Below are 15943 nucleotides of genomic sequence, written 5' to 3' on the forward strand. Positions count from 1 at the left end.
CTTTAAAATTGTTATAAATTTGACTGGGACAGTCCTTGAAGCTATTTTCAGAAAAAAATATATTTTGTTATTCTTTTAAAATTCAGATACTTACATTTTGGATGGTTTCCATAAAACGAGCAAGTTCCTTTATCAGAAAAACATTGTGTTTTATCCAAAACACAATGTTTATATATATATATATATATATATATATATATATATATATATATATATATATATATATATATATATATATATATATATATATATATATATATATATATATATATATATATATATATATATATATATACGAGGCATGGTTTTTTAGCAAGTACCTTTTTGTGATTTCACCACCCCAGCGCTACGGTTGTCATTCTGCGCATGCGCGGTTGTTACCTACATCTCTTGTCTACGCACTGAAACCATTGCATTGTGATTCTTAATTGTATGCGTTGTTTACTGATTGTTTAGGATGCCTCCGATAATCGTGAATCCCGCCGATTGTGAAGTACGGGCGGTTATACGATTTCTTAGTGCTAAAGGCGTAAAACCGATCGATATTCATCGTGAGATCTGTGAAGTTTACGGGCAAAACATTATGAGTGATGGAATAGTAAGGAAATGGGTGAGAGCATTTAAAGATGGCCGCACAAGTGGGCATGATAAAGAACGGAGTGGGCGTCCTTCGGTCTTTAATGAAGATTTGGTGCAGAAAGTGGAAGAAAAAGTGAGAGAAAACAGACGCTTTACAATTTCATCAATGTGCAACTTTCCTCAATATTCTTGTAGTGTTTTGTATCGCATTGTGACTGAGAACTTGAATTACCGGAAATTGTGTTCACGTTGGGTTCCAAAAATGTTGACGGATTTGCACAAAACCCAACGTTTAGGCAGGGCATTAACTTTCCTTGAGCAGTACCACAATGAAGGTGAAGATTTTTTAGACCAAATTGTTACTGGTGACTAAACATGGGTGACCTACGTCACAACAGAATCAAAACAACAATCCATGGAATGGCGACATTCATCATCACCCAAAAAAGTGAAATTTAAGCAAACAATTTCTGCCCGGAAAATCATGTGCACAGTTCTTTGGGACAAAAAAGGAGTATTACTAGTGGAGTTTCTGCCTCGTAATAAGACAATCAATGCAGCGTCTTATTGTGAGACATTGAACAATCTGCGTCTTGCAATCCAGAACAAAAGACGTGGCAAGTTGAGTAAGCGCATCATTTTGCTGCATGACAATGCCCGCCCACATGTGGTTAATCGGACCAAAGATTTCATCAAATCTTTTAAATTGGAAACTTTAGATCATCCTCTTTACAGCTCTGATCTGGCGCCCAGCGACTACCATTTGTTCCTGCCGTTGAAGAAACACCTGGGTGGTCAGCGTCTTCAAGACGATAACGAAGTCAAAACAGTTGTGATACAGTGGTTAACAATTCAGGCGGGAGAATTCTATGAGGAGGGTATTCAAAAACTGGTGCCACGTTATGACAAGTGCCTCAATATTCACGGAAATTATGTAGAAAAGTAGATTAAGGTACAGGTTTTCATGTAAAAATAAAATTATTGCGATATCTTAGCAAGTCTTTTTTTAATTCCAAAACGGTACTTACTTAAAAAACATCCCTCGTATATATATATATATATATATATATATATATATATATATATATATATATATATATATATATATATATATATATATATATATATATCTTAGAGTTTACTATATACTTGTTTATGCGTGTATGTTAAATGTCTTCCAGGCGAATTATCTAAGGATAGTTTTTGGTACCTGTTTGACTGACCGTATGTCAGATAGCTTTTGTCTATAATATGGTTATATAGTTCAATCGTACTTTCTATCACGCACTACCACTAGCCATCATGTTTGGTTTAAATAATAATAATACAATTTTAGTAAGTAAGTAGTAAATCACAAGCTCACGCCTACTCGCTATGTCTTGTAAGTTCTTGAAACAACTTAAGTGTAATTACTATATTTCCAAACAAGATCAAGGCTGTAAATTGATACAGTGGGTATATCTCATATTTTATTCCTGTATATGCCACTTAAAGGTAGTCAGTCCGTACTTTGTTACCTTTCATTTCTTTTGTTTTCTTTTGAAACACTTGTTATAAAACATATATACTTTTTTGTTTTCCAGACGAATTGTCTAATAATAGTTTTTGGTACCTGTTTGACTGACCGTATGTCAGATAGTTTTGTCTATAATATGGTTATATAGTTCAATCGCACTTTCTAAAGATATAATAAAAGAATTTAAAATGGCTAGGACGCGTTTTGTGGATTAAGAATGACAGATTGCCAAATATAGTCCTTTTTGGCCTTCCATCTAGGGCCAAACGATATTTCGCCCCCTTGAAGACCCATAACGAGAGAAGGTTCCTAAGACATGAGAACTTCAGGGGAGGGGGTAAAGAGTGAATCTTTGCATATTTCGGGTGTGAGAAGGAGGGTGCAGCAGACAGTTAAATGCTTTCCGTCATGGTTTTGCAATTGGTCGTCAACCATTTATTGATAGCCAAGCTAAATAATATGGCAAATGTTAGGATATTTAAAAAGGTCCTTCTAGTTTAAATCTGTTTAATATTTTGTCTTGCCATTTTCAAGGAAAGTTTTTCTTTTTCAGGAATCTTTTTTCTTGGATAAAGGATGTTTTTTTTTTCAATCAGAACTTGAAGCTTTGAGTGTGCTTATCCATAATTCACGAGCTTGTTTTTGTTTGATATTTGATCTCATGTGGGCTTTTTTTTATGCTTGATTTTTTTTTCTTCTTCTAATTTTAAGATAGTTGCTCCGTGCTTTCCTTTTTCCGTTTTGTCTTTTTCTCCCGCTTTTTATGAACCATTTTCCGTCTTTTCTTCACCAAATAAAATATTTGGTAAATTCGTATTTTGATATTTTATGAGTTTTCATTTTGGAATTTGAACCTTACTTTCGTGTTCTTAAATCACATTTGCTTTCCTTTACAGTAGCCATACTGTATAAAATCATCTTTGTCACATGTCTCCCTAAGTCACACATCAAAAGCCTTTGTATCAAAAGCCCAGTTCTAGCTACTTTGAATGTTGTTTCTTGTTGACCTTGGTCATCTGTATTCAATTATTTTCCATAAGTTGTGAGAAGGAGTAAAAGGGAGACGGCATGGGAAAGAGATCGAGAGTATAAACATATTACTGGGCTCAGACACACGTGAGGAATTTGTTCCGGACGGTGGGGAGGAGCTTCGAGGAACTGCGCAAAAGTAGTCGAATTCACGAAATTATAAAAGAAATCGGTACAATATTGAAATTTTCAGGGGGTAGACCCAAAGGCCCTTCCCCCACCCTTGCGAACCTTAATCCCTTGATTTGTAATGGGCTTCTCTGTCTTGCTGTTTTGAGAAGAGAAATACACAATTTTGGCTTATTCCACCTTTATCATGCCTTGAAGGGCAGCTTTAGTTTTAATGACAATTGTTTTACTACATTGAAATCAGTCAGTTTTGCAGCTGTATCATTTCTCCAATACTTAAGGTCGCTGTACTCTGCAGAAGCTCTTCAGAAGAAAATCAAAAAATCTATTAGTTACAAAAGCAAGCTTTCTTTCGCTAAAAAATTATTGAAGTGTTTCATTGTTGGCTTTGTTTCATGGATTTAGGAAAGTACTAAAAATATGCTTTTAAACAATTTTGGGATTTGATGAACCACTAATAATGTGGAAATTATGGTTCTAAATGAGGCTTTTCCAAGGGTCGCGTGAGAAGAAACAAAAATGAAGGGCTCTGAAAATATAAGAAAGATAACAAGCCCGCATGGGCGCTTACAAGCTGAATTTTAGGGGGGGCTTACCTGGTCTAATCGGTACTTCCAACGCTGTATAATAGAAATCTCAATAGATATAATATAATAGATATAGGTGCCCATGCAAGCACAAGTAATTACATAGAATCGTTTGTTGTTTTCTGAGCACCCAACGTCTTTAATTGCATCTCTATATTATACGCATCTTTTTCAAATATTGATAATAATTTTAAAATCATAAGCAGTACACTTTTATACAATTTAGTCATTTGAAGTCATATTTTTCAACAACCTAATTCTATAAAAACGAGAAAAAAACTGATTTAGTTTTAAACCAGTTAAAGGCATCAAGGACATCAAACCAAAAACATGTTTGCCCATTGGACCCATCCTAGTCTTATTTATGCTTAAAAACCACGATTTTGTTTTTTTTTTTTTTTTTTTTTTATAAGTTTTGAGGTTTTTAGGGCGATAGCTTATTTTCGTCGGTGTTGCCACAATCATATCAAAATTAATTATTTCAATTTTACAACGATTTGTTTGCAAAAATTCAAACATTAATAACCTGTTGATTTGCAATGACTGCTGCACCTTCATAAAAAAGCTGCATCTTGAAAAACAATTATTTTTCTTTTGTCAAAAAATACTCATGAAGAAAATCAAATAGAACAGCAAACTCCCCCCCCCCCAAAAAAAAACAAATGGTTTCAATCAAGGCCGTATCTAAAGTAGGGGGTTAGGGGATTTAACCCCCCCCCCCCCCCGAAATGTTTGTTTGACTCGTAAAAAGTAACAAAAATGCATTTAAACAAGTTTTTTATGTGTTAATTAAAGATCTTTTGTCAAAGCAGTTAGCACAACTGGAAACTTTCCAAAGCTGTGTGTTACTCAATGATAGCCTACTTCTTTTGAACAGAATTTTAATGTATTCCTAGCCGATAGTTTTCTCTGCTTAAATGTTATTACTTTATCTACATTTTGAGGGGGGAATTCCACCGGATAGTTATTGATGTATAATCTTTTGAAATTATTGCACAATAATTTTTCTCGAGTTTAGTTCTAGTTGAAAGGAAATCAAGAAAGCGTTAAATAAGTAACATTTTTTTTCACTGGGTCATAAATCTTGCTGCTGAAGTTTGTCAATTTTACGTTTTTTCTGAGTATGGAAAAGCTTTCTCTGCTTGAGCAATAAATTATTAAGGATGCGTTTCATTAAACTCAATTTTATTACTCAAACTGAAAATTAGACTTGTTTTCAGAATAGCAACGAATCGTTTCTCTTTATTGACAATAGGGGACACGTAAAGCGTGTCAGAACTATAGCTTAATGAACTTTTGAAAATATAGACAGTTATTATTAGTGCTGTTGGGAAACTTGTTTAAAATTCGATGCTGTAAGAATATGTTTTAAGATAAACATCATTGTCTAGATCAGGTTCATATCCAGGATTTTTGTTCGGTGGGGGGGGGTAACATCAAAAATGCGTTTAAATGTATTTTTGGTACGTTTTTACGCGTCTGGCAAACATTTCGGGGGTGGGGGGATTCAAATCCCCTAAAACCCCGGATAAAGTGCGAATTAAAAAGTTATAAGGTATTTGTGAGTCTGAAAAATATAAAACGTGACTTGGTGTTACGTGAGTTTGATTCATTTATTCGTACAGTGTTGCAATTTTTTCTCTTTCTTTCAAGTCATTGGCCTTTTATTTACTTTTTTTTACTCCGAAATAAGAATTCAGGCCATTTGGGCTTGTGACAGTTAATTTTTAAAATTAACATTTTATCTTGTTGCTAAAAAATTTTCATGCCCAAAGTTTATTCCTACCTGTGTTTAAAACAGTGACCGACTTTCAAAAGTGTTAAAAGCTCTGTACCAAAGAGCAGGAGGAACTGATAATGGTGGAATTGGGGAATGAAATCAACTTCATCACTGTAGGGGGAAAATAACGCTATCCTGCGTTATCCCATCAGATTTATTGGGTTAATTATTAAATATTATTAAAATGAAAATAAATATAATATATTGAAATATATAAATATTACGAACATATTACGTAATATAAATATTGCTTATATTTTAAATATACAAATTTTAAAATATACGAATATATTGAAATAGATATACAATAATAAAATATGACTTTAAAACAATAAATGACTTATGACAATAAATTATGAGTTTTCTTTCATATCAGTTTCGAGTCTTATTCCTCTATGTTTTTTACCTTATTTGAAGTGTAAATCCCATTATGTTTCTTCGGCTTGCTTTCCCCTTTCCTGAAACATGAATTGTGGTGATCGTTGTATATATTATATTTACAGGACTGCCTACTGTAGGGCCTAAACCCTATCGAGCTAAAAGTATGGACGTCCTTGGAACTTCTCCCAAACCTCTTTCAATACATAAACGTCCAAAGCCAGCCACTCCGAGAGCAGCTGAATCTCACAAGTCTGAGTTTAAGACTTCTGGTAAGTCGACCGAGACTTGTGGTCTTAAAACTGAAAAAGTGGCTATTAAACCAGAGTTGAAAGGAGCCAAACCGGATATGAAATTGGTTAAAACATTGGTTAGTGATAAAGCAAAGACGATTCAAGAGATGAAGCCTTCTCCTAAGGCCGGGCCGAAAACAAAGGTATGAAATTTAGGTCACTTAGTTGTGTCTTTCAAATCTGAGGCTTTTTAGCGGGATTCTAGAAGGGTTTCATCGAAATATTAACTTTCCATGTTTTGAACTATCCATTGAAGTAAATAAATACTCAAATCTGGTGTAGACTACGCTAAGAAGTGGCTGTCATCAGTCATTATAACTTTTCTGTTAACATTAAGTGAAGATACTAGTTGAATAATGAAGTCACAATGTACCTTGTGGCAGCGCTGTGGATATGGCCGCGGTACTGGATCAAAGATTCAGCGGTTCAATCCCGCATGTCGCAAGGAAAGATCTGTGTAGGAAAGGTGTATAAATAATTTTTTCTTGCTGATGAAATATCTTTTTACACAAATAACTTTGTTTTTCTCTCTATTTTTATGCTGTATTTATTTTGGCTGGCTTTCTGTGGGATATGTGAAAAATTATTCGCCTAGATTGTATTTCATTCAATATGTTCTGAAAATTCCTCTTTAACCTCTATTTTTCTAATAATCTTTTTCTTACAGAATAATATTTTGTTGCATTTGTTTTAGTAATAATCTCATTATAGCTTCAGACAGCGTAATCGAACCATGTTTTTCGTACATGTTATGTGTGATATGGTGATTAGCACATCTTTGTGTAAAGTGTTCTTTTTTAATGACATTTATTAAGATTCTACAGAGTCTGGCCTCTATTCTTTGTTCTAGATTGATTTTAAGCATCAATCCACAGTACTACCACACAATGTAAAACGATTAAGGAATAAAAATCATTAAGATTTTATAGAGTCTGGCCTCTATTCCTTGTTCCAGATTGATTTAAAGCATCAATCCGCTGTACTACCACAGAATGTTAAATAATTAAGGAATAAAAATCATTAAAATCAGTGAAGAAGGTTAGTAATCCAACAATGGTTATGGTGATAATACCAGTCATAAAAAAAACAATAATCATAGTAAATAATAATAAATGTAGTTTTTATTCTTTTACCTTTGGTAGATTTTATCTATATTTGAATTTATCACATACAAACAAGGATGGATGAGTCACAGACTATAAAAAAAAAGTATGAAATCTTGCATATGTATATTGTTGCCGAGAACCAGTTCGTCAAGATGTCATTAAAACCTTGTCATTCCAGAAGGGGCATTCTGATGATGTCCATAACTTCTTGTCTTGGTTTGAGTGGCGTAGGAGACTAAAGATTTCTATTTGCTATATATGTTACATAATATACATATGTATATTATGTATATATGTTATATGTTGTACATATTATGTACATATCCAATTTACGGAAATAAAACGGTTTCCTTAAGACATAATTTTTATGTCTATTTGCAACGCAAAAATTGCATCCCCATCTCGAAAAAAATACCTTTAGTTGCCTTGACTCAGAAGGTCGTGTATGTGAGAATACAAAGCAACTGGAAAAAGGAAAAATTTTCTTGGACCACGCTGTTTGGTCATTTTTAGAAAATGATGATTTAAAATCACTAATAGCCAACAGAGTCAAGTCAAGAGCTAAATATTGTAGCTCTTTTAATTTTATAATTTTATTTTACAATAATAATTTAATAACCGGAAAGGAATTAGAAACAAAAAAAGCGATGCAAATTAAAAGCACGAAATGTAAAATGTATCTCTAAAAGGTAGGTTTTTATTTAGGGAATCGAGTCATTCTGAGTTGAGATCAGTTGATATTGTATCATTTTTAGGTGAGTGGAATTGTAACCCGTTACAGACCTGGTCTCAAAATTTAACAACCCTCACTAAAAGGAGTAATTTAAAAATTAATACCTACTTTTAGCTTAGTGTATTATTTTGACTCTTCCTGTTGCTGTAGACAGCCACAACGGCTAAAGCAAAGGATAAATAGGAACATCATTTAATTTTGACTCTTTCTGTTGCTGTAGACAGCCACAACGGCTAAAGCAAAGGATAAATAGGAAAATCATTTAATTTTGACTCTTCCTGTTGCTGTAGGCAGCCACAACGGCTAAAGCAAAGGATAAATAGGAAAATCGTTTAATTTTGACTGTTTCTGTTGCTGTAGACAGCCAAAGGATAAATAGGAAAATCATTTAATTTTAACTCTTCCTGTTGCTATAGGCAGCCACACCGGCTAAAGCAAAGCCACTTTTGCAACCGAAAGTTGAAGTCAAAGAAGAGCCTATTGATCCAACCGAAGAGAGTGTAGCTCCCCAGCAAACTGTTCTAAATACTACCGAGCCTTTAATCAAAGCCGAACCAGAGGTTCCAGTAGATGTTAAACCATCTGTTGAACAAATCTCCTTGCCCATAGAAGAACCTAAGGCTGAACAGAAAGCAGAGGCCAGTGTGGTTGAAGATGTGAAGGAAGAGCCTCGTTCAGTCATCAATGTTGCAGCTAACCCTATGCCTGCGCCTGTGCCAGCACCTGCAGCTATGTCTGTGGCTCTGCCAGCATCTGTAACTTTGTCTGCATCTGCACCTGAGTTTCAACGTAAGTATTTTCTTATTTTCCCATACAGAAAGACATTTATATCCCGTGTACAGAAGGGGAGATGGACGAATCCCCCCAACTAAGGTCGATGCACTTTTTTTATCTGAAAATGAAAACATTGGCAAAATCTGTTATGATTCAATATTATGGGGCTTCATATTACTCAAGTCGTTCATTCTTCTCAAATGCGGTGTAGTGGCGGGTATGTTGCACTTTATTTAACTAGAATTGTTCAGGAAATTAAAATCTGTGTGATAGCAGGGACAATCTGGGTTTATGAATCTGGGCAAACCATCTGTTATGACAATTCTGTACATATGGGTTTGCAAAGAAATGTTTGAGCTTTTACTTGCCAAATGGATTGAATTCCTGAATATGAACAGTGATTAAAAGTTGGCAAAACCATATGCTGCTGAACTCGACCACTATATACTGTACGTATATTCAAAAAATTAAGATATGGAAAAAAAAACAGAAAAAAAAAAGAAAAATGTAGGCCTAAAAGTAAATTTTACACCCCCCCCCCCCTTTCGAGTTGCAGTTTGGCTGTGTAGCAAATTTTAACAGCCATGGTAATTCATGCAGTGTATCTTTGATTTCTAAGATGTGTTAATTTTCGCCTATTTTACCTTTCAATTTTGTCTTTCTTTTTTCAATCATAAAATATATGGTTATTTTTAGAATATCAATGGATATTCTAAATGGACATTCCTTTTATATATATATATATATATATATATATATATATATATATACCTTCAAAATCTAATAGGACCTCAAAAGATCCTTTATCGCAGCTTCTTTTTTTACCCCAAGAGGTGCGTGTAGACTTTTGCAGCAAAACTAGCTAGAATCGTGTTATTCATTATATCTAAATTGTTCAGATTTTTAAACTAAATGGACAGTTTTAAGTGTAATTTTATCTGGTCAAGCTACAAACTACGACCTGGCTGAAAGGAACTTTTTTAAAGATCTTCGGAAGGAAATAACTTATTTATAGAATTTAACAAATGGAAATATAGAGAAAACGGGTATAATATTTAAAAAAAAAGCAGTGGATAAAACAGAACTAAAAAGCAATAAATGTAAAATAATTAAGGAATCCGAATATTTCGACTTCACGTCCGGTAGCCTTTATCAAAGAAAAAACTGAATTGAGTTGAATTAAATAAAACGTATAAAGAAAAGGAAAGCGAAAACAATAAACAACTCATATTTTAATAACGATATATCACCATGCAAATACACTAGCACGAATACGACAATATAATGATAAATCAGGTTGTCTCTGATAAATGATAAATTAGCTTATTTGTAAATTTCAACTGTGGACAATAATGGTTATTAAGTACAGTAAATGTTAGATGTTGGAAGTTATTGCGATGTGAGTTTTGTTTAATCTTCTTCATTTTCCTTTCCTTTATATGTTTTGTTTAGAACAGCTTAATTCACTTTGTTTTGTTTTTTATGTGTTTTTTTCTGTCGATAAAGGGTTCCGGACGTAAATTCGAAATATTCGGATTTCTTGTTTATTTAAAGTTTGTTGCTTTGTTTTTGCTTTGTCGGCTGCTTTGTTTAAAATATTATACCCGTTTTTTTTTACATTTTCATTTGTTAAATTCTTTAAACGGAAAGGCAGTGTTGTCTAAGACGTTATTTAAATAACTTATTTATGTAGGTATATAATTTCATCGACAGTAACGAAAGATACACTGGGTTGGTGACACGTAAATATAAATAATAATACCAAATAATGCTTAGCAACCCGTCAAGCTAGGCTATGACCGGAGTCGATAAAATAAAAGTTTAAAATAGAGATAAAATTCTTTTTAATTGACAGTGTATAGAAATTCACAAAAATACCAGATATTTTGGTCACATATAGTGACCGAAATATCTGGTATTCTTGTGAATTTCTATACACTGTCTATTAAAAAGGATTTTATCCCTATTTTGAACTTCTATTTTATCGTCATGGAAAGGCAGTGGGGTCTCCGAAATTATGACTGGAGTCGATTTTCACTTCAGTACCCAGATTTATTTCACCCCAAAAAAAGAAAATCTTCATTCGGGCAAAATTTATTGTCTTCCAGTTTCAAATCGAAGTTAAAAAAAAAACCGTTATGCTTAGTCCGTAATTAGGTTCAAATCGGGGTCGTTATCCACTTCGATATCCAGATTTGACGTCGCCTGACAAAAGAAATGTCTTAATTGAGACGATAATTTGGTGTTTTTTTTGTTTTGTCACAGTCGGAATAAAAGGGGGAGTACAAAACTGTTTCAAAATAAATATCCTGTTCATGTATTGATAAAATTTTACAATAGGTAAAGTCGTTTTTAGATAGGAATTTCAAAAGTTTTTTTTTTATCTTTTTCGAGAAATTTTAGGAAGACTTCAGAATCTCTGTCCGATGTATTAGCTGGAATTCACATAGGGATGTTTGTTTCGATAAACCAAATATACATTTCTCTGTCAAAACTTAAACCTCTAAATTTAAGCTCTAAGTTTTCAAAGCTTCATCACGACCCGTTATTAAACTTCTGATAAGAAAAAGACTGGAAGTCCTGCATCTCTATGCTCTTTAGTCCTTAATTAGGATATGCATTTTATTTTTCTTCGATTAATTTAATAGCCATTTTTTATTTTATTTTTTTTATAGCTGGTAAACCGAAAATAACATCTGAGGAGGAGGCCAAAGCCGCAATAGCTGAAAAACGTCGCTTAGCTCGTGAACAAATGGAAAAGGAAGCTGAATTAGAACGCCAACGCTTAGTAAGTGCTTTCTGGGCATTATTTTCAGACATTTATTTTTCGGTTGTAAACATTGATCACCGTAATAATTTTTTCAAAATGAAGGGGAGGTTGGTAGGCCACATTTTAGAGAGATTTCATATCTTTCAATTTTTTTTTCTGTGATAGGGTTATTTTTTTTCCCAAAAATGTTGTGTAATTTAGTGCTTTTGATGTAGTTTTGGTCTTCTATGAGAGATGGATAAGTCCCCCCCCCCCTCATATGTGTCCATGGCAGGACAGTATTTTCAAGGAAGTGATTGGTTTGGAAATATCGTAAAAATAGTCAGAAAGGCCCTTTTCCATGTTACCATAAGCAGATGATTATGGATTAAGGTTGGTATTTTCAATTTTTTTAAATAACCGATTCTGTCTGTACAGTCGTCCTGATATATTATACCAAAAAATAGACAAAAGAAACCAGTTTGAATAAAATGCAGTTTTGAATACGGCCTATCACATTTAAACGGATAGTCGAAACATACTGCCAAAAAAATCGATGAAAAACATTAAAACTCACAATTGATTAGGAAGAACATACGACAAAGTAGTATCTTTTATTTGCACTATGGTATTACAAAGGACAAGGTTTTATGATATGTTAAATGTTCAAATCTAAAGTGTTCCTGTTTGAGATATGGAAGGCCACACCCATGCAAAACCCCTCTTCTTGGCTCAAGTTGGCTTTTCTGGGAGCAATGTCGTTAACACTCTGAATTTCTGTTTTCTCCTGAACATCAAATGAAAGGTCAAAAGAGAAACCAGTTTTTTATTCCAAATACTCGCTTTAGAGAAAGAGGGAAGCTAGGGTTTAATTTATATTCAGCTTCTGCCTACTCATCGCGGTGTTAAGCTGCGTGAAGCCGACAGAAGGGAGGAGAATCCTCCGTCTTTTTCTTTTGTCGCCTCAGAATCCATTCCGAAACATTTTTACAGGTTAATCTGGTGCATCCAGTCTTGTTTTTTCCGTCTTTCTGCAATAGAACTATTCAAGGTATTCAGTTTTTTTTACCCAGAGGGAATGTCCGAGCCACCTATGTTGCTTTCCATGATACATATACTGAAAAGCGTCGAACCAATTTGTACATAAATAGTCGTATTTGTATGTGTACCAAGTGCTAAATCTTTTCCCTTTTTTTTTTGCATATATGTGAATTTCGACTTAGATAACATTCTTCCCCCATAATTCAAATAAAATTGCTCTATGAAGTTATGACGCTATTTGTACATTTTTTTGTCATCTTTCCGGCCTTCGAAAATCCTTACATGGGCGCACATAAGCTCAATTTTACGGGGGGGGGGGCTTACCTGGTCTAATCGGCACTTCCAATGCTGTATAATAGAAATCTCAAAACTTACGTATAAAAAATATGAAGCAGCGTCATTCAGCCAGGGGGGATGGGCGCCCATGAATCATTACATGTATATATATATATATATATATATATATATATATATATATATATATATATATATATATATATTTATAAAATCCTATTACTTCGTTTTTAGTGTTTCTGTTATCATTTCTCAGTTTTAGGTGCAATAATATAGTGTTTATTTTCTTTGTAACATCTTTTTGTTGTGTTATTCAAATCCATTTTTATGTCCTCTTTTTTTTTAAAGTGTGTTCTTTCAGGATTAGACTTCACTTGAAATTTTCTCTTTTTGTAAAGGATATAATTTTGCTCGGTGATGACTTTCGTAGGAATTCCGTCTAATAGTGCTTTGCCGTCTAAGACACAAAATTTCCTATTAATGCTTTCAGCCTTATCAATGTCTTGTTTGTATGACTTTTGCTTATACTATTGAGTCACAATTAAAGTTTTTTCTTACTGGTTTTCGAAAGCCAACACTTTCGGTTTTCCCTTACATTTTTAGTTTTCGTAGTCGCTGCATGAATATAAAATTTTCATTTGTTTGAACTTTAAGAAGCGATGCAACGTAACTTTAGTATTTTCTATTTTTGATTTTGGGTATGCTACCTTATAAATCAAATGAAAGCTGGCTATCTCTTTTTATATAAATTACGGAGCACCTTGATTTAGGAGTATGTGGGATGATTTTGGAAGCATGTAGAACTAGCCAGGTCAGTGGTCTTTATGGGCATGATCTGTAACATTGAATTTGCCTGTTTGTAAGTATTGTCATAAAGTATGAATAATTTCATTATAGGAAGCTGAGCGCCTTGCTGAAGAGGAAAGGCTGCGTCAAGAAGAAGAGCAGGCCAGAAAAGATGCCGAAGAAATGGATAGGCTCGTTAAAGAAGCTAAGGAAGCAGAAGAAGAAAGACTTCGGATAGCTATTGAGGTAAATTGCTTAACGGTTTAATGGTTGTGTGCGATTTTGCCAGGGCTGTGGAGTCGGTTATAACTTATGACCGACTGAAACTCCGACTCCAGGCATTTTCAATACACCAACCTCGACTCCGGCTCCATTCGGCAAAAATTTACGAAAACTTAAACTTCACGACTCCGAATCTACAGCCTTGTTTTAAAGCTTCATTTAACTGGATTTTCTAAGTTGTAACTGACTCCAACTCAGACTCCATTCTGCAAAATTAAGGCAAACTCCGACTCTACAGCCCTGTTTTAAAATTTCATTTAACTGGGTTTTCTAAGTTATAACTGACTACGACTCCAGTTTTTTAATATGCTGACTCCAACTCCCGACTCCGTTCAACAAAAATTTACTTAAACTCTGACTCCTCAGCCCTGGATTTTGTGACAGCTATAATTTGCTTCGAAACGACAGGATATTTATACCATTAGATTCATAGGTCTGAGATCTATACATTCTCTATTATCAAACAGTTCGTGATAACGAGCGACTGTTAGTAAGCAACGACTTGGGCTAAAAGTAACTGAAACTCTAAAAAAAAGGAATTTTGGTAAAACTGAGGCATCAAAACGATTGAATTTTTATGCTTATTCCAGATATCAAATATTTTTTACCTATCAAAAGCTACGTAGCTACGAGCCTGAGAAAATTTTGCCTGATTTCTAAAACAAGTGGTCGAGACGCCCCCACAAAGGCAATTGATCTAAAATTAAATTCATACTATTAGATTCATCTTATCAGAGAACCCTACTCAGACTCCCATTTACTTTTTTTTTGTTTTTTTTTTAAGAAGAAAAATCACGGATACGTTTTTTTCACGGGTAATCGTATTGAATCAATGATTTTAAAATTTCGATAGAGGGTTCATTCGAAGGAAAAGTGAGCTCTAGTGCTTCTTAAGTTACTGAAAAGATTGTGCCACGGGAGAGTGGCGCTTTCTACCATTTTGTAGCACCAAACTATGATTTTGCCTCAAAAGGGACCAAGCTGCTATCGATTGAACATTCTGAGATAGTTAACAGGTTTAAAAATATCAAAAACAATTTATGAAAAGTCACGCAGTCCATACAAGATAAATGGTTAATATGGACGTTTATCGTAATGCTGAATTTGACTAAGTTGATTCACGTGATTTTTCTTGAAATGATATTTAGCAATATATAATTGTGCATCAGCGCGTGTTATTGCAAAAGGGGGTGGGGCAGATGCCTAAAAGAGTGCATTTCAGTACCAAATTTGTCTAACATTCCGTAAACCATTAGGTTCTTTTAAAAAGGTGTAGGATTAATCCCTTAACCTTACCCCTTAATCTTATGCAAAGGATTAATCTCTTAACCTTACCGCTTAATCTTATGCAAAGGATTAATCTCTTAACCTTACCCCTTAATCTTTTGCAAAGGATTAATCTCTTAACCTTGCCCCTTAGTCTTATGCAAAGGACTAATCTATTAACTTTACCCTTTAATCTTATGCAAAGTATTAATCTCTTAACCTTACGTCTTAATCTTATACAAAGGGTTAATCTCCTAATCTTACCCCTTATTCTTATGCAAAGGATTAATCTGTTAACCTTACCCCTTAATCTTATGCAAAGGATTAATCTCTTAACCTTACCTCTTAATCTTATGCAAAGGATTAATCTCCTAACTTTACCCCTTATTCTTATGCAAAGGATTAATCTCTTAACCTTCCCTCTTAATCTTATGCAAGGATTAACCTCTTAACCTTACCACTTAATCTTATGCAAAGGATTTAATCTCCTAACCTTATCCCTTAATCTTATGCAAAGGATTAATCTCTTAACCTTACCCCTTAATCTTATGCAAAGGGTTAATCTCTTAACCTTACGCCTTAATCTTATGCAAAGCATTAATCTCTTAACCTTACGTCTTA

General features: G+C 33.8%; 1 protein-coding gene across 5 annotated transcripts in view; it reads left to right on the forward strand.

Annotated features, from left to right (window-relative positions):
• Nucleotides 1-15943, forward strand: part of LOC148951425 (uncharacterized) — a 146400-nt gene that overhangs the window by 111200 nt on the left and 19257 nt on the right. For all 5 annotated transcript variants that reach the window (XM_089090879.1, XM_089090875.1, XM_089090877.1 and 2 more), the window contains 4 exons: nucleotides 6124-6434; nucleotides 8547-8919; nucleotides 11580-11692; nucleotides 13886-14020. In XM_089090879.1, the coding sequence (XP_088947005.1) occupies nucleotides 6124-6434; nucleotides 8547-8919; nucleotides 11580-11692; nucleotides 13886-14020 (932 nt within the window). The remainder of the gene's footprint in view (nucleotides 1-6123; nucleotides 6435-8546; nucleotides 8920-11579; nucleotides 11693-13885; nucleotides 14021-15943) is intronic.

Source organism: Artemia sp. Qi Xiang Cuo, chromosome 6 (assembly GCF_049724085.1).
Source record: "Artemia sp. Qi Xiang Cuo chromosome 6, ASM4972408v1, whole genome shotgun sequence".
In the NCBI taxonomy this organism is placed as follows: Eukaryota; Metazoa; Arthropoda; class Branchiopoda; order Anostraca; family Artemiidae; genus Artemia; species Artemia sp. Qi Xiang Cuo.